Here is a 25731-nt window from a genome sequence, read left to right on the forward strand (position 1 = left end):
GAAAGTCACTGGGACCAATCAAAACACAGGGTGGATGTTCAAATTGCATCTCTCTCCTTTTTTATCTGACCATTTTTCTCCAGTGTTTTGCATTGGATTTGGAGGTATGTGAGATTGTCTTTTGCTTGCTCCATCCTTCAAGCTAAACACATGATGACATGTTGCTTCTTGTCCCTAGGCCCTTCCTCACACCTTGGGAGTTAAATGAATTGGCTCTTTAATTTCATGTCCTCAGAAGCGTGTCAGGCACTACAGCATTATTCATGGAATCAGTACATACATGTCATTCCAAGGTCTCCTTAGAGAGCACAGGTGACACCATCATTTGTACAGGTGAACAACTCTGCATCTTTTCTTCCAGCCGTTTCCCCCCCCTTTTTTTGTGAGATGGGGGCTTGTCACAAAACCACTTCAAACATGTGTGAGACACTTAATAATATGGTAAATACACATCCCTTATCTTCCTTGACAGGGAAACTTTCTAAAGTCTGGATGGTACTTCAAAACCATGCAGGCCTTTTCCAACAAACAATCTTTTTGTGTCTCACTCAGATAGGCTTCGATTTGCACTACAATAGTAATGTGGTGCATTAGAGTTTTAAGAAATGTATCCACATCTCTTTCCTGTCTCCCTCACAAAATACAAATCACCGTTAACATCACTATTACCCAATCAAAGTCAATGTCTGTTGAACTCAACTTACACTTAACCTATCTTGAAACTCATTATGTGTAAATATGACATGACACTAAATAGAACAGGAGAGATTCACTAAAATGAACAGAAATGCTTAGGGAGGAGCTCAGGGTAAATGAATTTGTCCCTATGACATAAAGAACCTCTTTCTTGAGGAGATCTTCTCTTTGGAAGTTTGCCTTCTCATCAGGAGAAGATTCTCACTCAGCAGCTTTCTGGTGGCATGTGGTCTCAGAAAGACCTTTCTAAAATGCCTCATTTAATTCTCTGTTGGAATCTATAAGGTATTCAGAATCTTTCTCTTTTTCACAGTTACCAGCTGATGAGGTGAATAACACTGCTTTGTGCCTCTGTATCTATCTTGATCAACAGGTCTCTGATCACTGTCCTCTTGCATGTCCTTTATTTCTTTTCACAAGGGCCACTTACAAAGAAGGTTAAGACCCAAAATCAGGACTGACATTCACCTGTACAAATGTAACCAACTGATTGCTTTGTTGGAAATCCACCCAATAACAGAAAAAAAGAATAACTGTTCCTTCCTCTTGTAAAGACTTTTCTTCTTTACTCCCCTGGCACAGGGCTTAGGGATGTTTTGGTAGCTATTCCAGGGTTAATAGTCCATCTGCCCAACCAGCCTCTGTTAAATGTTGGCTCTAGAAGGCTTTTCCTTTGCCTATTAATCTCAGATCTGGTGAGACCAGTAAGGCTACGAGGTGTGCATCTCTGTTTATACAGTGCTAATGATAGACTTGTAAAGGGGGGAGGCTGTTACTAGGCCTTTCCTCTAACACTGACTCTTTTTCCTGGGCATAGTTATACTTTGACGTGATATTCTTGAGCTTACAGATCAAAGAGAATTACCAGAATGATCCACTTGTGAAATGTGGGCCATTATGTTATTAACTCATCTTGAGCACTGTGGTGAGCAAACAGTAATTTACAGTATGTTATTGCATTTCTGCTCACTGTAGTGTGCAGCAGCTGAATATGTGTGTGTGCTAGTCCATAACGAGTAGTAATTTTTGCTGGCTAATTCAAATAGATCTTTGCCAACCTCTACTAAGGTTGATCAAGAATTTAATTTACTTCTAATAGTTTTGTTTTTCTGCTTCCTGCTCCTCCCACCACATTTAGGAGAGACAATTTCACCTTCTCCTTTTCTCTTCAGTACATGCTTGCTTCCAGGAAAACTTCGAAGCTCAGCAACAGCCTCCTCCCGTTCTCTGCCAGATTTCCTTCAGGATTTAATGATTCAGGTGGCTTCATTTGCTAAATTTTTGCCAAAAAAAAAAAAAAAAAAAAAAAAAAAAAAAGAAAGAAAAAAAAGTACTAGTTCTCCACTGACACCATATAATAAAGTTGAGCAAACAGGAGGGCTGGTAGGAGACTTATTTTTATTGCATGGCCCTGGTCACATGACAGATCAGGTTACAAAATACTAATACCCCTGCCAACTCTCAGGATCCACCAATTCCTCTTGCTACTGTTTTAATCCAACCTGCCTTTTCTTTTCTTTTCTTTCCTTTTTTTTTTTTTTTTTTTTTTTTTGAGGGCATGGGGTGAGGGGAAAGACATCTGACTGGGGCAGGAGATATACTCGCTTTTCACTCTATCATGATTGGGAGTATCCCTTTAGCTCCTTCAGTGTTTGTTCAGCACTTTTTCGCCAGCTGAATAGCTTATTCCCTCGGAGTGTTGGCAGCCTTTGGCAAAAGTAAAGCAATGTCAGCATTCCCCTGTTCCATTTATTTTTTGGAAAGGAATCGTTAAAAATGTTCCATTTTCACCTTGTTTGCAAGATGTGATTAAGGCTTCTCCCCCAATTAAATTGTGACATTCTGGCTTGAAAAACAACTTCAAGATTGGGAAGATAAGCTAACACACATGCACAGATTTAAAAAAAAAAAAAAAAAAAAAAAAAAAAAAAAAAAAAAAAAATCCTCCTTCTTTCTTGTGGAAAGAAATTCAGCGGTTCAGTGGAGCCACTTCTTTTATTAGCAGTGAGACAAATATATTTTCCAAAAAATTGCTGATAAAACAACAGATTTGAAAAACAAAAAATTCATACAATTCTCTGGAGTTCTTCACGGCAGTTTCCTCTTTGTCCCTTCTTCCAGCATACAGCAGAACCAGAGCTTTAGTGTCACAGATTTCTGCAAGGAATCTCTCTGGGGAGGTGGATGCCCGTATCTTTGTGCAGTCTCTGATGTGGCACCTACACTGCTACTGACACCTCAGCTACACCAAGATGGGCACCACTACGGCCGTGGTGTCCTGAAGGTACACCTCGGTGAGAGGCAGCGCCTAAGAGAGCAGGAGATTAAGGGGAAAAAAACCTCTGTGGTGTCCCTTCCCACAGGCATTGATGCTTTTTGTTGTGTCAAAGGTTTAAGAGGATAACTACACATAACGTTTCTCCACTTTTATAATGAAGAGCTGTGGCACAGAGAAGTTAGGAGAGCGGTTCATGGCAACACAAGACTTCTCCACTGAAGTCAACAGTCAGAATTCAGGTGAGAGTTGTAGTCCCTGTGTTTCAGCTACAGGACCACCCATCTTCTCTTTTGGCAAGCATGAGTGGAAATGTACTTCTGCCTTCCAGTGCCTGTGACCGTGGGAGTTTCCAAGGGGGAGTATGTTGCAATTGTTTTAGTTTTTCCATTTCTGCTCTTCTTTCACAAGTTGCCTATAAAAACCTGCAACACTCTTACATTGTCCACGTTCAGGGCTCTCTTGAAAACACAACCCTACTCTTGATTTCCGACAAAATTACCTCTTGTAGTCAGGAGTATGTTATGACTTCACCAGCCACCAGGCAGGGGTAGAAAAAGTACGTGTCAGCAATGACTCCATGCATCCACCCATCTTCGTTTGCTGTGCCCACTGACTGCAAGCTGGGAGGGGCAGGGGCCATCACTTACTACACTTCTACAGGCCTGTCAGTACTTCCAGCCACAGCACTGATGGAGTCCCCTTAGAATTCCTGTTTTCAGGACGCTTCAATAACACGTATTCCTCCTCTTTTATGAGATTTTTAATGCCATGAGAAACAATGGAATTTATTTCACTGGAGTCTGCAAACAGTACAAGTGCAAAAGCATCAGGAGGATGATACCATCCACGATGTGGGAAAAGTAGTGCCGAATCTTTACACTTCCCTTGACTCGAACATAATAGAGTTACCTTAATTACCTGGTAGATTTTCATAAACCATGGCCGTGTTGCAATGACCTGGTTCTTGGGTATTTGTTTCCTTGTTCTTTCGGCAGCTTCATTTCTGTGTGTGCAATCACAGCACCCTCTACTGCTTCCCGCTGAACCTGCAAAAGGACCACGGGTAATCGTGGACTCTAAGGACTTTTGGAGTGACTATAGGCTTTCTCATCGTCACGTGTTGCTTCATATACGAAACAACACCCCACTATGAGAATAATAATGCAAGACGGTATTTCAGTTTTGTCTAGAACGTAGACCAGAGCCCATAAATGAGCAGTATGAATTCCTCAAGGACTCAAGCACCTATCAGCCCGAGAGCAGTTTTTCCTTTTAATCTGTAAGGCGTTATCTTCCACTTTTGTTAAGTCCGTGGAGGAAAAAATAGATCTATTTTCCCAGTGATAAGCACGAAAAGGCACTAGGCCATGCGCTACTTCTGTGTGCTCCTGCACCGACTGTCACGGGCCTGACAGAAAACTCCCGCACCCCTCAGGAGCTTCAAGTGTCAGCACCCCGCCAGGCGCAGGTTTCCTTCGGCTGTTTTTGCACAAATCCAGGGGTCGGGTTCCTTCAGTCTCAAATCCTGCCCTTCACCGCCAGCCACGCTCAGCGGGGCCCTTTGAACCAGAGCCGCCACTGGGGGCGACGGGCCGGTCCCAGGTGAAGCCCGTGAGCGACTCCCGGTAGCCGGGCACGGACACCACGGCACCCGGGCCAGGGAACGCGGTCTCCAGGCCCCGGGTCCGGGCGGGGCCCTGGAATCGCGCGGGGCCGGGCTCGGAGCGGGCGGGGCCCTGGAATCGCGCGGGGCCGGGCTCGGAGCGGGCGGGGCCCTGGAATCGCGCAGGGCCGGGCTCGGGGAGGGCGGGGCCCTGGAATCGCGCAGGGCCGGGCTCGGGGAGGGCGGGGCCCTGGAATCGCGCAGGGCCGGGCTCGGTGCGGGCGGGGCCCTGGAATCGCGCAGGGCCGGGCTCGGGGAGGGCGGGGCCCTGGAATCGCGCAGGGCCGGGCTCGGTGCGGGCGGGGCCCTGGAATCGCGCAGGGCCGGGCGCGGAGCGGGCGGGGCCCTGGAATCGCGCAGGGCCGGGCGCGGAGCGGGCGGGGCCCTGGAATCGCGCAGGGCCGGGCGAGGAGAGGGCGGGGCCGCCGCGGCCCCTCCCACCCCGGGGCGCTGACGTGGCGCTGTCCCCGCGCTGCGCGTGCGCACGCGGCCCTTCCGGAGCGGAGCAGGATGGTGCTGCTGGAGAGCGAGCAGGTACGGGGCCGCGGCCCGCCGGGAATGAAGCGAGCCCCGTGTGCCGCCGCGGAGGGAGCGAGAGGGGGAAAGAGGAAGAGAGAGGGGCCCGCAAATACCCGCGGCGACGCTGGGCCCGCGCCGGCCCCGGCGGCGTGGGAGCCACTGCGGGGGAGGGCAGCGGGGCGGGCGCCGCGGTCCCCGGGGGCTCTGTCTCGGCGAGGCAGAAGCGCCACGGGAGGTCCGGGGGGCTCAGAGCTCGTGTTCGCAGTCAGAACCGCGGGCCGGGCCGCCCCCCGCTGGGACTCGGTGTCCTGCAGCTTGAGCCGAGTTCCTCTTTCCTCGGTGCTGCCTTCCGCGGGTGGGAGAGCCCGGGCCGGGCCGGGGAGAAGAGCTCGGAGCTCGTGTGGCGGCTGCCAGCCACGGGCGCGTCTCTTTCTCTTGCAGTTCCTGACGGAGCTTACCAGGCTCTTCCAAAAGTGCAGGACTTCCGGGAGCGTTTTCATAACGCTGAAGAAATGTAAGTTTTGAGTCTGTTACTGGATTAAAGAGGTGTACTGACCTTTGTCACCAGGTATTTTAAGCGATACGGTTGTAATCCAGGGTATCTGAAGACAGGAGCGGCCATAGGGACAAACCCTATGGAGCATTGGTGGTACCACTATTACTATTAGTTCCACAACTATTAGCTATAGGACTAATAGTCGTAGTACTATTATTACTAATAACCTTTGGGTAAGACTGAATTTCAAAGTGCAGGAAATACTGTGACTTTCTGATTGGTAAAGAGTGAGTGAAACTGGTTAGTTTTCTGTAAAAGGAGAGTTCTGATGTTTTTGTTCACGTTCCTCTGGTTCCCGGCTAGCTGACACTACTGAAGAGACCATGTATCGAGGCAGGAGGCGGCAGGGTGATGAGCATTTAAAGCATGCTACTGCTTGAGCAGGCGGGGCATACAGCACCTTTGGGGGAGGATTTACTTCATTTTTTCTGACAGATATAGTTCACAGAACAGATCCTTCTGGGGTTCTAGAGTAAGAGCAATTTGGCAGCAGTGTTAGTTTAGTTGGCCTGAAATTCCAAGGTGTTTTACAGATAAACATATCTGTAACATGATAAAAACATGAGCAGTTTTTAACATTCCATATAAGAAGGCATCTGTTGATTTTAATGAAATAAGAATAAAAGTTCGTTTTCAATACAGATGATGGCCGAACAAAACCAGTTCCACGTAAAGGCCACGTAGAAAGTTTTGAACCAGCAGACAATAAGTGTCTCCTGAGAGCAACTGATGGAAAGAAGAAGATTAGCACAGTGGTAAGTGACAACTTTTAAGTTAGAAAGGTTAGTGGCTCTGTGTATTTTTGATTTAATGCTCCATATTTTAAGTGAAACTTGAGAAAATGTTAACTGAAAGTTGAAAACCTGATGTGTTTACTTTGAATGGCGGAGTGGAAAGGGCTGTAGCTGACTTTAGCTCTGCTCTGTGATATGACACAAGGGAAAATGTTACTTCGAGAAATAATTGAGAATCCGAGCTGCAGGATTTTTATGGCCCCACAAGTGACCAAACCTTTCTTTGAGTGCTCTCTTCACATTCTTCCCATTTTTAAATGTGTGACTTAGGGATGAATGGCCTGCAGAGGGTTTTGTTAATCAAGGAGTGTTTTCAGTTTTCTAAATCAGTTAAGTCCTATGACATACCAGTACAGTACACTGACCACTGAGCATGGCAAGTTGATCCAACTGCTGCTAAAAAAGACCAGATGGTAACAACTGGTGGGTAACCGTGTACTGATACTTGGTCTGTAATAGAATCCAGAGTTTTCATGGTTAACCTCCAGTATTACTTTTGTAGGTGAGCTCAAAGGAAGTGAATAAATTCCAGATGGTAAGTTTTGTATGTCTTTTATCCTTATTTTCTATAAGTTGTAGAAGTGGTCTGTTGGAAGCATTGGACAGCTGTGAACAGGTTGATTCTGAGCTGAACTGCCACAGAAACTAACTCAGACTACCCATTTATCTTAATCTGTTTTTTAAAAATTCTGTTTTTATCTAACCTGGTACATTGGTTCAGAAACAGTATTTTCCTGGTGCAGGGTGTAAGAACATGATTCTCTGGGAAAAGGCAGATAATTGGCCGTTATTAATACATAAAATGTTGCCTCTTGCTATTGTCATTTAAGTATTTGGGGTTCTTTTAAACGGTTCTGATTGTTCTTTCAGGCATATTCAAATTTGCTAAGAGCCAACATGGATGGCTTGAAGAAGAAAGACAAGAAAAGCAAGGCCAAGAAGAGTAAAGCAACACAGTGATGGGACAGTGTGCTACCATCACTATAATAGACTTGACCCTTGCTCAAAGCAAAGTCCATTTCTTTTTGAGTTACCACTTGTCTTTGGCTTTCCTTCCAGCAGGATACTGGGATGTGATCAGTTCTTTTGTTAAAACTGAGAGCAGAGGTGCTTTCTTTGGGTTATTGTGTGGCAGGAGTATGTACAGTATTATACTGAAATAGCTTTATACTCAGCTATTTTGTACTTACACCACTGTTTACTCTGCAGTGTAAAACCTGTCTGGGGGCTTGTACAGGGTGAAGAGAAATGCACCGTGCCAGAAGCAAAACAGGACTGGAGCAGGAGCCTCAGTAGTTACAGGGAAAGCAGGTGCCAACATATTATCAGGAACAGCTGCTTTCCTGTTTCTGTCTGAGAGTCATGTCTACATGATGCAGTGCAGATATCCCCAAGGCAACCAGCACAGTGCTCGAGTTCTTGCAGAGCCTTCACTCTTCACTCACAGCCTCCAGCTGTTCTGACCTGGGCTCAGCTCAGGGTGCGGAGGGTAGGACTGCATCATGTTCCCTTCAGACATGGCTTAAAAATGCTTATGTCACCTAAGCTTTTTTTTTTTTTTTTTTTTAAAAACATCATCCTTCAGTATATTCAGGGATCTGAATTTTCCTTCCTTCATATGAGCAGATGTAAAAAGTAAATATGTAATTTCTCCTATTAAACATAATGAGAAATGGATTGGGTGTAATGACTGATGTGACTTGTCTTGGTGAATTGCTAGGAATGGCAGTGTTACCTATGCCTTTAGGATTGTCTGATGCTGCTGCTTTGGGCATTGCTGTTAGAACCTTCATAGTTCTCAGAAGTTTTTTGGTTTGTCTTTCAAGTTACCTCTACCTGTTTTAACTTTGCCACCTTTTCTAGGAGAAAGGGTAGAAAAAGTAGGTGTTTATTAATGTAATGAGCCTGCAAATGGCAATCATTTGAGTTAGAAAAAGAAAGAGGTGTAAGTTATTTAGACAAAAGGTACCAAGTGGGGAGGGAGGGTAAACACCAGTGTATTTCCAGAACTCCTTAACATTTCTATGTATTCATCCAGTGTCTTAATGTGAAATATAATCCATAGTTAACTATGGCTGCTGTTAATCATAGTTTCTCAGTTTCATTCTTCCTGATGGGGTTGTGTTACAGTCTAGCTTCAAGAAGGTAATTATAATACTTCCATTATTACTATGACTTTAACTTCAAACTTCATCTGACAACTTGGGTAAAGAAAGTTAGTTCAAAACTTTGGTAATGCCTCAGGCACATGCAGGTTACTATTTCTCTTTAAAGTCTTTGGTTTAAGTTCTGCATGTCTGAAACAAGTGTTTTCTTTTATCAGGTCTTCATCTTGCCAAAGCTGCTGCTTGATTCCAATGCAAAAATACAGACAGGAAAAGCACATGCAGCCAGGCTTGTAACAACTCTCACCCTGAAATCTACTGTTATTTTATACATAAATTAAAACAGCAGGTTAAAAAACCCAACCAAAAATGACACACAAAAGGCTTGTAAGGAGTATTTCAATAAGGCTCAGCAGTTTTTATTACATAAAAACTCCTCAGAAATGTTTAGCAAATTGTTTTAAAGGTAATTCGTTCTTTCATAATTCTAGAACTGACATTTCTTGTTCCAGAACTACTCTTGCATAAAAGGCAATCTGAAAATATTTTTAAAAAAAATTTACATCTGTACAGCTGATTTGTGTAGCATAAGGGGCAAGAACTACATGATACCTATCTGTGGCTATAGTCAGACTTGCTCCTTAATTGCCTATAAAACAATTACTTCCACATTTTGAAAGCATTTCATTTTGTATTTGTCATGGTTTAGGAATGTCATTCTCCACTTTAGTGCTCCAGTTGAATCCATGTGCCACTCAGTACCCCCTCCCCCTGCCAGTGGCTGGAGAGGAGAACTGAGAAGCACAGAAGTTAAAGAGCACATGTTGAGGTAAGAATTCGCTGTAATCAGCAATGGGATAAGAAAACAGGGTACAGGAAAGGTGAACGTGTCCACAGAAACAACACGACCCAACTGCTCCCTCTGCTACACTGTGCCCACCTGGAAGGGACCTGGAAGAGCCCCAGCAGTGGTGTGAGGTGGTGCAGATCAACCTCTGCATCCTGGCCATGCCTCCTCCTAGCTACAGCAAATACTAACCCTGTCCTGGCCTGAACCAGGACAATATTATACATGAAATGCAATCTGGACAGAGTAAAAGGCAGTAGTTGCCTGTGTTGCATTATTACAGGTTTTTGAAGTTCCTTTTGACAAAACACTGTTGTCCATCTCTCCATCCCATAAACGATGCTTAAAGTACTAAAACAAAACCTTGTATTCATCTCGGTAACTGTACAGGATAAGTGCAGGAACCCTGCAGAGGGAAGGAAAAAAAGAATTTTAAAAATCTGAAACTGTAGGTTTGAATGCTACAATTCCTGTGACAAATCCTCACAATAAGATAACAGCAAAGTTTAAGTAGAAAATCAGTAAGTTTTTGTTTATTTGACTGTGATTAGAATTTTCCCCTCATCCTTTTCCCATTCATCTTGCCTGTTCAGTTTTCACTTCAGTGATCTGAAGGTTTATGGCTAAGTAGTGCTCAGGCCCCAAATGCAATAGAAGGATAGTCAGGCACTGTACTACGTTCATACCCAGCACTGTATGGAGTATTGGGTTCTGTCACTCACAGCCTTCCAAGCCCCATGAAAAAAAAAAAAAATCTTCACTTGCTATGTAGCTGTTTTATTAAACAAATTTTGGTGCATCTAAGAAAAATGCATCAAAGAGTAGTACCTTCAAGTGGAACAAAGGTTTTAAGAAAAGGAAAATTAAATTAAACCCATAATTAGGCATAAATACCCAGGTCTCAAGTGGACCAGTACATACAACATTTGACAATTTGAGGTTTAAAACTGGACATACTGGATATGTCCAGACTATCTGTATCAGACTTGCCAGCATCCAACAGGGAGGCTATGAGTTGAACATAAAACATTTTTATGCTTACAAAACAGAAACTGTATCTGTTGGGAGAGCATCAGTCATGTTTGCACAAAATGGGGCACTCGCCTCCCTGTGCCTGACTGCCATCATATTATTTCAAAGCAGGAGGAATTAAATGTGCTCATGTGTTACCCTGGTTTTTCTGAGTTTCTTTATTAGCCTTTTGATTTTCATAAATGGAGTCAGATCTTTTAGTTACTGTAGAATATTAGAGCAGTTTTTCTACCTTTCCCACGGAAGTAATATAGACAAATCCTTTGTTTTTCATTCTCTGTCCTTTGTTTGCATATTTCTAACCTGAAAACAATTGTAACTGACAATTGGTCTGGCCACTGAAGCTGAGGGGTGGAAACCCCAAAAAGCCAATCTTCTGCTAGACCCACAAATGTATAAAAAGCAAAAGAATAAAAAAAGGGGCTCTCTCCTCTCCGCTCTTTCAGCTGGGAGCTGGATCAGAAGAACCTCTGCGAAAATCTCTTGTCTGCGTGTGATTGCTTTGTGTGTCTTGGTGACACTCACGGAGTTTTAAAAGACAATCCCTCCCATTAGAAAAGAGAGCATTTATGTAGCAGTATAGATGTGTATATTATACATGTATATTTACATATATAGAAGTATATGTACTATGTATAGCAGGGTGCCTGACTGTACAGAGTTGTCTGCTATTCATTTTTCTTAATACAGCAGCGAGATAAAAGTGGCAATACATTCTAGAGCTTCTTGAAAAGACTTAGAAAAATGAAGAATTTTCATAGCCAAGAATTTACATTTTATCAGTAAATGAGGGTTAGTGACCAGTCCTATAGGTTTGAAGGAACTGTACACATTTCCTGAGTTTCCTTTTGACTCAGAGCGAGGGGAAAGTGGAAGACAGGAGCATCTTATCTTCTAGTTTGAATACAGAAAAAATTGAGGCAACTTATGTGTAAGAGCTTAACAAATTTACCTCTTTTCCATTTTGAGACTGTAAATTTCATCACAAATTGCTTGTAAATATGACGATCTCTGCTTGGGCCATCGTGACATCAGCTGTCTCACAGTAGCATCAAAGGCTTGTCTATCTCCATCAAGCTAAGAAAAAAAATTGTCAAGGAACTATGGTAGTCTTACATTCTTTGTGAAGGAAATACTTCTCCCAGTAGGATGCAGCCTTCTGAATACTGTGTAATGTCAATGGGCTTTAATTAAACAGCTTTCAAACATGATGAATATCAACAACATGTGCAACTTATTTTTTTAAGAAAATATGTTAATATAGTGATCAGTTTCTTAACACATTTCAGTGCTAAAAAGACATAAGCAATGGAAAGGGCTGTTGTCAGCTTGGCAGTGCTGGAGAGAATACAGTAACTGTGATGTAATGGTGATCAAAAGTGAATTATGCAAGTGTGCACATGAATTCAATTTTTTTTTAAAGTAAAAGGTGATAAACTGCCTCCATAATTTGTACAGACTAGATGAGCTAAGTATTTTGAAAATATTTTGAAATGTTTCACTGGGTTTTGATTACCAGACAAGCACTACTTCAGAGCAGAAGGTAAAAGGTTGCAAAGTACTAAATGCACTTCCAGTAGGATGCCATTCTTGAGTTTGGGTTTTTTAGGGGATGGAGAGGCATCCATCTCTCTCTTAAGCTAGTGCTGTCATTGGAACAAAGAAGAAAGCTTTGTCTTTGGTGTTGTCATCTTTCATACACTATTAACCAGTTCCTGAGTTGTTAAAGGTGTTGATATAATATGCATCCCCTTTATATCTTGGCTTCACTAAGGGATGTTTCAGCTACTGTACTTGAAACAATTGCCTCTGTATTTTGGGTTCTCCTTCATTAGGAGCTTCAAGGAACACCTTTGTTGAAAATGCTATTAATACTTATTGGTTTCTGGAAAAGAGCAGTTAAGATTTAATTTTAGGTAAGTATTCTTGGGGGAAAAACCTCAGAGCTCTGGATTAGGACTTCCTAATGCTGTCTTGTGTAACCTGGACATTTGTCAGAAAGTTTTTTCTCAGTCAAGCTCCCTGGGTAAGAAATTCCTTTTAAGTTTTAAACCTAATTCAAACTTGAAAGAGAAATCTAGAATGGGTGAATTTTACACTTCATTTCATTTGGAACAGAATTTATCATCTATTGTGTTCAGATACAGTTCTAACAACAATACTTAATTGCTTACCTCTAATGATAAGAAGTGTATCACAGTTGCTTTTGGCAGATCAACCTATAAAAATACCAAGAAATCATAACTTAACAGTTCTCTGTTACCAGTTTGCCAACTAGAGATGAGCTATACTGAAGGGAGTCAGACTCTTTGATTTCCAGAGAAGCACTTATGCTGCTAAAACTGGCAACTTAGTTTAAAATGATTGGAACCTTTTTAACTATTCATGACAGATTCCATTATGGAAAGTTGCACGTAGGTGCAGGCAAATAGGCAGTTTTGTTTCCTGAAAAGCATACACCATTTTAAAGTCCTTTATGACATGGTCAGTGAAGTCTAAAAGCTATATACAAACAAGAGCTATAGTGGCTTAAATGGAAGTGCAAATCTAGCAGGAACAAGATTGGCTTAAATTGAAGTGCAAATCTAGCAGGAACAAGTTATTACATCTCCCACATCAGTTGGTGTAATTACAGCTTAAGAGCTTACAACTAAAGGCTTGTTAAATTTTATTCCATGCAACTGTCCCATACACACAATTTGAGATACTTTGCAAGTATCAGAGAAACAGACCAGGGGTCTTATTTAACCAGAAGTTTGATTCATTTGGGTATCACTGAAGTGAAGCAATTGGCAGTAGTTTGTTCCAGACAGGAACGGCATCATCCACTGCAATTAAGAATTTCAAATTAATTTAGGCTTTTGCCAAATACTTACTGCTAAAATCTCAATCTCGCTTGTTTTCTGTTGCAGGCTAGAAATAAATGTCTGAAGTCTTGTTTGTACCTGGGAACAAAATACGGGCAAAAGTAAAATACACTGCTTGTGTGACACACGTCGGGAACACCAATTTCATATTGCATAAATGAGAACAAAAGAGGCTGCTTCTAATAAGACGTAGAAGTACATCATATTTAAACAAATGTTTAATACAATTTTCAGTAAAAAAATTCACAATAATCCTCAATGAGCAGAGAAGAAGGAGAGTGGGGCTGAGACATGCTAAAGCAGACAGAACAGTGTGGATGAAAACTGCCCTCTGTTTCTGGGTGTTAGATGACTTTCAGAGGAATGTAAGAATCTATGACTAGATGCAGTGAATCACCTCCAGCTAAAGGAGGATGGCTTTTGAAAGCCAAGCCAAAATATGGGCCATGCCTTATACCACCTTTTTTCAGAGCAAGCCAGTGGTCCTGCAAAGGCAGCAATTTACAAATGTAGTTGCAGACTTGCATGATTGTTGTCTTTTGTACTTTGGAGATATTACATATTCAAAACCTGAAAACAGTAAGTTTGTTTAGCTCAGAGAGTAACATCCACTTCTTTCTTTGGGTTCTGAGAACTGTTAATTGGGAATATTTTTTTGTTGCACATCCAAGTTTGGACTAAAAAGGGGATAAGATTACAGTTCTGTTTTACCCTGTATTCTAAATATCTTGAGGCTGATAATGCTAAACAAGAACACTCTGACATTTGTTTCTAGCATTACTGAATGTTTTCTACATTATTATAGTATCATGTTTTAGGCAAGATTGTAGGGGTCTTTGGTTACTGTTTCGGTTTGGGGTTTTTTGTGTGTTTTTTAAAATCCACAGTTTTTTCTTAGGCCTTTAGTTTGAGACAATGTAAGGAAATAAAATACATAAAGTATCTTTTACAAACATAGTACAAGTTAAAAGTATGATGAACTTGCACCTTTGTGCTGGTTTTGTCTGGGATAGAGTTAGCTTTCCTCACAGTGGCTGGTATGGGGCAATACTTCAGATTTTTGCTGAACACAGGATTGATAAAAGATGTTTTTGTTACTGCTGAGCAGTTAATCACTGATCAAGGTAAGTAAGGAAGCAATAGCTGGTACAGGACTATTAGCCACAGATGTAGGGATCAAACACTATTGTACTGAAGCTGAAAGAATTCTGCAACATCTTCCCCCACTGCTGCATAGACTACTTTAAAAAATATGTAACTTGTTTGATAACACACAGGGCCAAGGCCTTTTCTGCTTTTCCTGTGGCCACACTGGTGAGGAAGCTGGGGGTGCACGGGAGGCTGGGAGGGGACACAGCCAGGGCAGGTGACCCCAACCGACCAAAGGGACATTCCAGCCCATGGGACATCATGCTCAGTGTATAAAGTTGGGGGAAGAAGGAGGAATGGGGGGATATTTGGAGTGATGGTGTTTGTCTTCTCAAATCACCATTACAGATGATGGGGCCCTGCTCTCCTGGTGATGGCTGAACACCTGCCTGCCCATGGGAAGCACTGAATTCATTCCTTGTTTTGCTTTGCTGGTGTGCACAGCTTTTGCTTTCCCTGTTAAACTGTCTTTGTCTCAGTCCAGGGGTTTTCTGGATTTTTCCCTTTGCATTCTCTCCCTGATCCACTGGTGGGGGAGTGAACGAGCAGCTGCACGGGGCTTGGCTGATGGCTGGGATTAAACCACGACAACCTTTAACACACTTCAATATTTAGGGAGGATTAAAATGGAAAGGGAAGTTCCAGAACCACAGTTCCTAGAAAAATAAGATTTCTAATATGAATACACAATGATAGCTGAGCCACGATGTCACAGATAATCCCTAACATCCAAACTGTTAAAATGGGTGGTCTTTGCCTTCAACCATTTGTTTTGTTCCTAGTCTATTTTATGACTAAAGAACAAAGAGGATTAAGTCAGGTGATAATGGAAGTATGAATTCTACCATTCCTTAACTTCTAAGGATCACTTCTGAATACTTATTTGATGTGTGTGTACCTGAATTTCTTGACGACGCCTGGCACTGGCAGATAATTTTTCAGGAGCTATAACACTAACGTTAGGCACTGCAAGAGTTCCATGTGATTCAAACACACCTAAAATGCAAACACATAATTTTTGTTTATAGTATTTCTTTATAGAACAAGTATCAAGAAACAGAAAATTCACAAATATTAATAAGGTAAATCAGTGTGGTACAGGGATTAAAGAGCTGCTGAAAACCTCCAAAATCTGACAGGATAATGAGACATGCCCATAAACTCTCAAACACTCACGACTTTGAAGGACAGGTTGTTAAGACTAAGAAATTTGGTATTTTACATCACCATTCTCTGAAACTCAGCAAAAGTTCCAAGTGACTTGCATAATTTTACAAAGGAATGCTGTGTGCCCAAGATCAAAAAAAAAGAAAAGCCATTACAAATATGAGGTGACTATTTAATGCTCCGTCCCACAGCAGAATCACTGACAAAATGAATAAACCACAGCTTCCCCAAATAACAATAATTAAAATATGAAATGGCTTATTTAGAAATCCAAATTTCCACTTCTGGTAGTCACACACACACACAAATCCCCCAAAGTTAAACATGGCCTCTCTCCCTTCCTATTATGCAAAATTGTGTGTGTGTGTGTGTGTGTGTGAAGTATTTCTTTAAAAATTACCACCACCACCCACTGTATCAGTGCTCAATAAAACAAGTATCAAAAATGCCAAACTTTAGCCACACAGTAAGCACTTAATATTATTCTTTATATACAAACTTATTAGAATAAGGAATGCAAATTCATAGCAAGAAATGTAAAGGCATTTTCATTTGGGAAAAAATGTTGATTTTTTTGGTAAGTCAATGTAAACAGGTCTCAATACTCCATCGCAGGACAAGTTATTTTTCATCACGATGACATTTAAATTTCTCCTCAGCTAAGAGAAAATTGTGCTTTTTGGCCTTCCCAGCCTCTTGGATTACTGCATGAATGAATGCTCATATGGAGAATATTCTGTCCATTGGTCTGAGCACTTAGCTTGGAGAAAAAATTAGCTTTAAATCACTTGGAACAATATCTGCAATTAAGAGGCCGTGCCTCTAATCAGAGCTCTGCTATAAAATATTTTCTTACTTTGCCTTTGGTATTATTTTCCTACAAAAGAGATTCTGAGCAGAAAGAGGAACAGTTTGTATGTTCTGTAACTAGATATTAAATACCTGAAAGATTAGTAAATGATCCTTTTTGATTTGGTATTGAAAGATTATCTGTGGTTTCTCTGAAAATATACAAAGACAGTTAAGGACTTAACAGATACACAATTATAAAGAAATACTGTAATAAGACAGTAGTTTCAGATTATCATAGATACTTAAACTTAGTTCCAACAGATAAAGAAGTCTGCAGATACTCCCCAGCACACATTTATTATTCATGAAGCAATTCTATTCAGGAATTGACAGGAAACCATAGAAAATTACATTAAAAGATCAGGTCTAGAAGCAGTGCTCCCTATGGATACAAAAAATGTCCTCCCTATCTTGCAAGAGTGATTTATATCCTAATACAAAAAAAACATTGTGAGAGTATTCTCTCTAAATTATTAATTTAATCTGTTTCTCACAGGTTTCTGTGACATAATACTAAAGTATAAAAGCAGTATTTATACTTAAGAGCACACATATTCAAAGAAGTCTTCAATAATTATTTTGGATACCTTTACTTTCCACATTCAGGAATTCATTAAAAGAGAAATTTGCCAGCGCTATTACAATCAGCTATTGCATTTCTCTGTTTAGTGGTACCATGCAAGGGTCTTTCTATTCTGTTTTCAGGATTTAGAAAAAGGGTAACTTTTGAAAGAATGATTTTCCTTCACATCTTCTAGCAGCTCTGTCACAAAGAATCAGGTTAGTTGCAAAGTTAAATATTAATACTGGCTGAGGCCAGAAAAAGGACAATAAGAGGTGAGTAGCAGTAAACATCAACTGTTTTCATAAACAGTTTGATTTCAGCATTTCTGAGCTTAATTATTTCCTTTATTGTTAAGCCTGGTCAGAAAAACTGGATGGCAAATCTGTTAAGTTTCTGAATTCTGCTTTGTGTGACTAATGCATGTCTATTCCTGCTGTCAATGCACACATACATATGTACACACATATATCTAGAAGCATGTATAATCACAGACTTACAGGGGGCTGTATGTAAGTAACAGCAGTACTGCATGAGCACACAGGAATGACTAGCCTCTCCTGTAGTTTCTGTACTGACTTCCACTGGTGACAATAAATAGTAATTTCAATGAAGACAGGATGAAGGGGTTTTCCTGTGAACCCCAAGTCTTTGCCAGATGTTACTTGTGCCACCAGAGCATACAGAAATGCAAACAGTTACACCTTCATTTCACGGTCCCAGTACTGCCTCAGAATGAAAGGGATTTGCTGCTTTAATTCTTTGATTACACAGTACACAAATGCAATGGACTTCTGCTCAGTAACAGGGACTTGCAGGCAGGCAGCCAAACACCACTGCTGATCTAGCAGCTTTGAGAAAAAGCTGTGTGGCCTTTTAATTCATGACGCACTATGGATGTGTGAATGTAGCAGCAGCTAGGGAAATCAGTTTCTTTCCTAATCTCTATACAATTCGACAACAAAGCCTTTTGCTTTCTTTTCCCCTCAAAAGAAATTCAGCAATTTCTTTACCAAATAAAATTAAGGTTTAACTGAGCATATGCAAACATACAGTAGTCACTTCAGATTTTGACTATTCACGTTATTGACACATTATGCTACTTACCTACTACATCTTTCATCACCAATTTTCATTTTCAGTTTCTGGACCAGGTGGTCTACTAAGTCGGATTCTAAAATCCTTTTCTCCGTCTGCCTGTCTTTCTCAAAGGATTTCACCTATGATGTAGTTCAATGGTTCTTAACACTGTTGATTCTTAAAATGGCATACAAATAAAACTTATCAAACTTAATCAAAACCAAACTGTTTCACCCATTAAAGGTGAAAGAGTCAAAGGTAGGAAGCTATTACCATTACCAATCAATCACTGCCAATTAAATCTTCGATTAGAAATTTTTTCACCCAACTACTAATTTATTTGGCATTCCCAAAGCATAAACTAGCTCGACTCCCTGCATTTAATATGTGATAATTAAGTTCTAAACAGAATGGTTTATAATTGTAAATACCATATTATTAATATTTTTAGTTAAGCAATTATATTAGAATAAGGCTTGCCTTTCAATTTGCAGGAGTTAAATCAAACATTCAAAACTTAGGAATCTGCACCATCTTTATTGCAAGAGCTTAATCAGTCACAACACCATTCACCTCACTAACATCTTTCTTGGTTTTGCTTCAATAAAGCCGTATTTAAAAGAACCCTCTATAATAGGCTTGTGGAAGACTGAAATATCACATTGTCATCATCAAGACGTACTTATTCTTGTGATTGCTGTTACAGTAACAGAGTGAATAAGAAGTGAAAAATACATATTTTAGTAAGGCACAGTGGCTGTCCTTGCCATATGCTGTCAAATGGTTAGTATTTTTTTCGGTCAAAGAATAAATCTTAATTCAAAAAATAATGATCTTTTCTCTCATGATCCAGAGTATTTTAAAACTTTTAACTTCAAAAAACCAAAGGTACCAGAACCACAAGCTGCAGGGTACAGAAGAAGTACAGAGTGCATTCATGTGGTGACACAGTCCAGTCTTTGCATCCTAATCTGAGTTTACAGAGGTGAAGAGTGTGGTTCTGACTGTCTGTTGCAACTACACAATTATTTTTAGATTTACATTTTAGTTGTATTCGTTTTGTAACATGAAAAGGTACCAACTGCAAAGATCACTAAGTCACTTAAATAATTTTGTAGATTTAAAGAAATCAGAGACAAGAGAAACCTTTTTCCATGTTAAACCATCGATGGCACTGTCAAGCAGTGTTTGCACTAGTTTTTGGACTTTCCTAGAGGGAAGGAGGTCTGTGAATGAGAGTGTTATGCAGGGATAAAAAAATGTTTAAAATGTTGAAATTCTTCAGTATAACATTTCTACAACTTAACAACCAAAACTGTATTGACCTCAACTCCACTTAAGTATAATTTATATTGTATTAATATTGACCTTAAAAAAAACCAACCTAGAACAAGAGAGTACAAATCTGAAACACCATAAAGTGTCCTCTGGTCCCATGCTTACCTTCACATGACTTCCTTCTTTCTCTGACACCAGAGCCACATACGTAATCCCAGAGCATCTGCAGTATTCCTGCAGCTCTTCCTGTGACTAAAGTGTGAACAAAAGAAGGGGAATGAGACATTAATTTGACAATTATAAAATGACCAATTAAGTTATCAGAGTCGCCTGTCTGTAATTAGAGTAACTTGACATGCAACAGTCACATGGCTTCAGAGAGAGAAAAGCTTTATTAACAACTTGAGCAGATGAAACTTCATTATGCATATATTTATCCACCCAATGCTGGCTAAAATTGAAATCAATGTCTACTCTTAGGTAGAGAGAATGCCTAGGCCCTGCAGCCCAAGTTCCCACATAGACGGGCTACCTGTACCTGGAAGTGCAGAGTATAAGGAACTGTAAAAATGCACAATGTCAATGCAGTCACACCACCCTGCTGCCTGCAGCTTTCAGTCCTGCACTGCTGGAGGTCTGCCACAAAAGCTGACTCCAGCTGGGTGCCCGTAAAACCAAGGCTATGCTGACTTACTCAGCACTGGACTGCAGGACAGCATTAGACAGAGGCAAGAACTACCCAAATCTTCATTCCTTATGAAACAAACAAACCCGAACTAAGAAACTCCAGCCTAGGTGATCGCAGGAAAAGTATACAACCTGGATTTTTTTTTCAGTTCCAAGGGATTGAAACTTGGAAACGTTATGGCAAAAAATTACAAAAAAGTCAGACAATGAACTGAATGAGCCTTAACCTTCCTGCCCTGAAGCACATGATATGGAAGGGGCAACTGCAGAGTCTCTCTTGTTAGTCATGAACTGGGACACTTGAAGGTGGAACAGACTCAAGATCATTAAGTAAGTGCCACCACCTCTAAAAGGGACTTCAGTGTTGCCATGTAGCTCACTACAATCCAGTGAAGCAGCTCTGTTTGGTTTCAGCTGGACATAAAAGGGCACAACTCAGCTTGCCACTCTCTCTTCCCCTCCTACTACACATCTCTTCAAGGACTATATAGGGACCCATCTAGTAGCTTGGTTTGCTAAATTGTATTTCTAACAGTAGAATAATTTCAATATTCCCTCTGTACCTGAGTGTCTTCGGCCATCTGGCTATTTAAAAATTGATGCTACTGTTCTGTACTTGATGTACCCCCTATTAAGTATTAAATTTATTAATAGGATGGATCTTTTGTCACACTTGAAAATACTCAGGAAGAATGCTGCACAGCCAGTGAGACTTTCTTGACATTATTGTATCTGAATAGCACCCCACATGCTCAGTATTATGATTCTGTACCCCCATAAAAAGAGAAAGACACCCCCCAAAAATATGGTTTCAGTCTGCACTAATCTCAGAGAACAATACACTTAACACATGGAAATAAAACTTCTACCTGGGACCAGTCATACATTATTTCGGCTGGAATTCCTGCAGTCCAGAATTTCTGAACAATGTTGATAGCTCTACCCATTGACATCTGACCAGCACTTACAACCAGCAGGTCACACGAGCTGACAGAAACCTGAAGGGAAAGTAAAATCAAGGAGACAATATTAGTCACAAGACCACCTTTCCCCCTTCATAAGGCAGTTAAAGTAACAAAGATGGACAAACATTTGTCAAAATGCATCAAGCTAAAAACCAAAAAAGGGGTTAGATCCACCTCTTTTGAGAGTTATAATCCACCTAAGCCTGTCTGAAAGTCACTGAAGCTCTAGCTTCGATTCAAAGCACCTCCACAGCCTCAGCTTGCCAAGTATCCCTGCCTACTCTGTTCCTGCCTTCCCACTCTCCTTGGCAATGTTAATTTATTGTTATGGAGAAAAGATAATAAAATACTCATTTCACAACCAAGTGAACATGTGTGACGCTGTACAAAGTAGTCAATATTTTTAAAGTTTCTTTTCAGCTCTATCTTCTATACTTTGATAAAGGGAGAAGTAGTTGGGGAAAAAACCCACTAAATACCTACAGTTGTACTTTTCCCTCTGAAAGAATACACAGGCTGAGAAAAATATCCCATTTAAATTGAAAATAAAATGGTGAAACAAAAGAAAAAAAGAAGCCTGAAAATCCTGTCTTCCCTTAATTTTCATTTAAAAAATAGTTCTATGTAGAGAAACATAAAAGGAAACAGGTTATTTTGATGTCTGCCTTCTATTTCAGTATGGCATTATTTTGGAACACATCTGAACATCTTATTTTTTGTCCATCTCTAGCTACAATTAGGTTATTGAACTGTCAGAAGTAAGCAAATTCCCCACTTCCCACAAAAAGTGACTTACAGAATCCTCCACACTGGAAACAGCAGCAGTTATTTTATCTATAGCTATGCTGACTCCAACAGCTGAAGGAACTGGTCCTACTGTCTGTGGCCCTCTAAACTGAGGAATCTCAAAACAAGAAAAAAACAAAATGGAAGATCAGACAGTTATCTTAGCAAAATGTCATTTTTATCATGGGTTAAAAAAAATTTCCAAATTTACTAGAAGAGATGAGCACATACCAGATGATCATATCTGCCTCCTGCAGCAAGAATTTCAGGCACAGTTCTTTGTCTTCTTTTTATGTATGCTATAAACTGAAAGATAATACCGTTGTGCTGCTGTATTTTGTAAACTAGTCCCAGATTTATAGAGATCTGTAAAATAAAAATGAAGTTGTGCACATATATAATTAATTTCCTGTTAGCGACATGAATTTAAAACACTGTTTTCACATAAGGAAGCCATATGGAAACATTCCTTATCTCCAAAAATTTAAAATACAGTGAAAAATAAGAAAATGGTGCTTTAATCTTACATTTAAACATACCAAGAAAGCTGTAGCACCAAACCCAAAGAGCAAGCTCCAGGGAAGGTGGAGGCCTTTAGCAGTCATTAGATTTCTAAATTTTTTAAATAATTACAGTTTGTTTCAAAATTCATTAAAACCCCTCTTTTGTGCCCTAAGTAATACCTCCAGTCTTGGTTGGGGAAAGAAAAAAAGTCTGAGCATCATTAGACAGAAGCTAAGCCAGAGAGTCCTGACTGGATGAGGTCTTATTTTTAAAATGCATCTTCAATTTAAAAAAAAAAAAAAAAAAAAAAAAAGGAAGAAGTAACAATGCCAGTACTATTATTGCCACCAAAAGACACTTGCATGTGCTTTTTCTATTGTAAAATATCTTTATTTCCTGGCATATTACAAGGCCCAGCAGTCTGTAATTCCATTAATTTATTAGCACAGCATTTTACAAACCTGAAGTTTTATTCCCAGTTGCTTTAATAGCCCAATGATTTCCTCTAAATCCTTCATGCCATGCTTCATCAGCTGAGTGACACCTGGCTTTTGTTTTATCATTGTGTTTAGAAATGGAAATACATTACTTGCTTCGCCCTTCTGCTCAATGAATTTGTAGAGTCGAGAAAGCTAAAAACAACAACAACAAAATTATAGCCATACATAGCAACACAGAAAACATTCATAATAGGTCACATCTAAAAAAAAAGAAAAATATCTGACTTTATATTTATGGGAGAAGGACATCTGCCTTTTTAGTTGGTTTTGTTTAGCAGGCTGTTTTTACCTGTGGTGGAGTTGAAGAAAAGAAGAGACAGACGCAAGTCTCAAACTATCCAGAAGTTAAATTCACATATGCACATTCAACATTTACAGAGAAGTGGTTTTTTAAGCTTCTCACAGTTTTCTTTATTAAATATCTCTCTAAAGTATTCCATTTACCCTTTATTAGTTTCCACAGCCTGCAAAACATGTTTAAAGAGCAGGCCGCAATAGTGACTCCCAGAGAAAAAGAGTACAAAGCCAGACCACTTGCAAACAGATGGACCATTCTGAACAGCACATATAACAGGTTATTTTTCTTACTCTGATTAATTAAATTACAAAGAAAATATTACTGACTTATGGCAAATTACAGGGAAACTAGCACTGAATTAAGATCACTTACACTAGCTGATGTGAGAGAAAGATTACAGAACTTGGCTTCTACTTCTCTTTTAGTTAGCTTTTCAGTCTACAAGAAAAACAGATTAAAACAGCATTTGGTTGTGTTTAATGCACTACTGTAATTATTCAAATTAATTTCACCTATATTCTGTGCTTATAAAATAGAAAAGACCTAACTTTTAAAATATTAAATATTTTAAATTACATTTAGATATTAAAATACATTTTAAATTTAATTTATAAAATGTTTTTATTGACTAGCCTTGTCAAGACCAGTTCTTTATTATACAGGTGAATAATTCTCTCATAAATACACATTCAAGAATCATCTTGAATCGTCCCAATCCATAAGTACCAAAAAAGTAATTAATCTACATTTACAGCCCAAAGATAACCAGCCTTTTTACGTATCAAGGGTACACTCCTGGTCATTTTCAGAGACAGCTCCACGAAATAGAATACTCTACAGTGATGATTACAGAGGTTAGGTTAATAACTAATACCTTACCACAGCATCATAGAGAATGATGTAGACTTGATTGAGTTTGTCCTCTGGAATCCCACAGTGCAGAAGTATAGCTTTCAGTAAGGCAGTGTGGTTCAGATAAATGCTGTAATTTCTTTCCTAGCAAAGCATTAAAAATAAGAAGAATGAAAAAAACAAGTTTTACTTGAATTCTGTTTTCTTAAAAAAACCCCCAATGCCCATAAAACAAAGAAACTTCCTAAACATTTAATAATAGCTCAAAATTAACTTCAAACCTCTTCCTTCACTACCTTACCTTTCATCTCTAACTAAAGAATGGCAAGTCTTGTCCCATTCTACGGTAATCACTTGTCTGACAGAAGAAAGACATTATTACAGTGGTACTGTAATGGATTCAGTTAATATTTCCTTTGCACATAAACCTATGCTTCGTTTTAAGTTTACCTAAGAAACACATTTTTTATGACAGTGTTCTATAAGTTACTATAGATTAGATGTGAAAATAGTTCTGTACTGATTAAAGTTAAAGGAAGTATCCTTTTACAACACATCAAAATAAATAATTAGTTAAAATACAATTTTAGGTGAAAAAGATAGAAAAGGGATGCTTAGAGAATCTACCTGTAGCACTGAAAACTCTTGAATGATTTCTGAAATTGCATAAATTGCTTCTGCTATAGGCAAAAAGCTATTTCCAGTAGATGTAATGATGTCAAATGCACATTCTAGGAGTTCTTTGGGATGACAGCGGTCTAACTTCCGAGGTCTGAAAACTCGCTCTATACAGTATCTAAAGGAAACATTGAAGAATGAATCAGCCTCTTCAAAAGTCACTGTCAAAGCATGGTATCAGTGCAAAGCATCACCTCTATCTCTCTTACCTTTTCAAGTTTGCTATGTTATTTCTAGCTACAAATCTTGCAAAAGGAATCTGAAAAACAGAATACATGAAAATTGTTGAAACAAAACAGTCGGTCTGACTGAGCTCTGCAACTAGAGATGAATTACACTGTGTAGTTATACTTTTACGTGTAATATAATGCCTAAAACACCTGACATAGCCATTAAACTAACCATCCTTGCTGTAAGTTTTAAATAAAACCATTATTTTCACCTATGTTTAAAAAAAAATAAACGCTGTCTCTTCAACATGCAGTCAGGGCTCCAGCTGTCAGGAGTTCAGAACTCAGGAGAACAAGAACAGACACTGAAAGACACACTACTTCAGCAGTCAAAAGAGGTGTAAGCCTAAACCAAATTCCACCACAGCACCCTCCAAACCCTCTGCAAGCTTTGCCTGCAGAGATGATGCTACTTACTCTGAGGTCGTAAGGAAGCATTACCAGCATCCCACTGTGATCCATGAAATATGAGGCTTCATTATGTTCATACAGTTTTTTATTTCTGGGCATTAGCAGTGGTGTATGCAGCTTGATAGCTCCTACACAAAACCAGAAAGCTCTATTATGCCTCATTTCAGATGTTAACATCTGTTTTTTACAGGTTTATAAACAACCTTGCAGGCCATAAGTTTAAAAATTTACATTAAATGTCCTTAATAGACTTGCCTCTTCCATATTTAAAGAAAGAATTTCAAAGTTTGTTTTATGCCTATGTTGCATGCTTCTTGGGCTCAGTAGGGAGGCCACAGAAGAGAGAACTGCCAATTCCACAGCCCAGCAGAATCC

At 39.8% G+C, this 25731-nt stretch overlaps 2 protein-coding genes across 2 annotated transcripts in view; one reads left to right on the forward strand and one right to left on the reverse strand.

The window, feature by feature from the left end:
• Window positions 1-5066: 5066 nt before the first annotated feature.
• On the forward strand, window positions 5067-8183 carry SRP14 (signal recognition particle 14). Its single transcript, XM_040068782.1, has 5 exons — window positions 5067-5171; window positions 5598-5670; window positions 6355-6467; window positions 7009-7041; window positions 7377-8183. The coding sequence occupies exons 1-5, from the start codon at window positions 5148-5150 to the stop codon at window positions 7464-7466; spliced, it is 333 nt and encodes a 110-aa protein (XP_039924716.1). The 5' UTR covers window positions 5067-5147; the 3' UTR covers window positions 7467-8183.
• A 610-nt stretch (window positions 8184-8793) lies between these two features.
• Window positions 8794-25731, reverse strand: part of EIF2AK4 (eukaryotic translation initiation factor 2 alpha kinase 4) — a 39197-nt gene continuing 22259 nt past the window's right edge. Inside the window, exons 23-39 of the mRNA XM_040068780.2 lie at window positions 25363-25484; window positions 24925-24974; window positions 24665-24833; window positions 24065-24181; window positions 23558-23623; window positions 22849-23019; window positions 22115-22249; window positions 21894-22001; window positions 21002-21130; window positions 19611-19697; window positions 18195-18307; window positions 16616-16674; window positions 15405-15502; window positions 13367-13435; window positions 12665-12709; window positions 11443-11567; window positions 8794-9864 (exon numbers count right to left, since the gene is read on the reverse strand). Coding sequence (XP_039924714.1) covers window positions 9810-9864; window positions 11443-11567; window positions 12665-12709; window positions 13367-13435; window positions 15405-15502; window positions 16616-16674; window positions 18195-18307; window positions 19611-19697; window positions 21002-21130; window positions 21894-22001; window positions 22115-22249; window positions 22849-23019; window positions 23558-23623; window positions 24065-24181; window positions 24665-24833; window positions 24925-24974; window positions 25363-25484 — 1718 coding nt within the window. The 3' untranslated portion in view covers window positions 8794-9809. The remainder of the gene's footprint in view (window positions 9865-11442; window positions 11568-12664; window positions 12710-13366; window positions 13436-15404; window positions 15503-16615; window positions 16675-18194; window positions 18308-19610; window positions 19698-21001; window positions 21131-21893; window positions 22002-22114; window positions 22250-22848; window positions 23020-23557; window positions 23624-24064; window positions 24182-24664; window positions 24834-24924; window positions 24975-25362; window positions 25485-25731) is intronic.

Source organism: Hirundo rustica, chromosome 6, assembly GCF_015227805.2.
Source record: "Hirundo rustica isolate bHirRus1 chromosome 6, bHirRus1.pri.v3, whole genome shotgun sequence".
Lineage (NCBI taxonomy): Eukaryota > Metazoa > Chordata > Aves > Passeriformes > Hirundinidae > Hirundo > Hirundo rustica.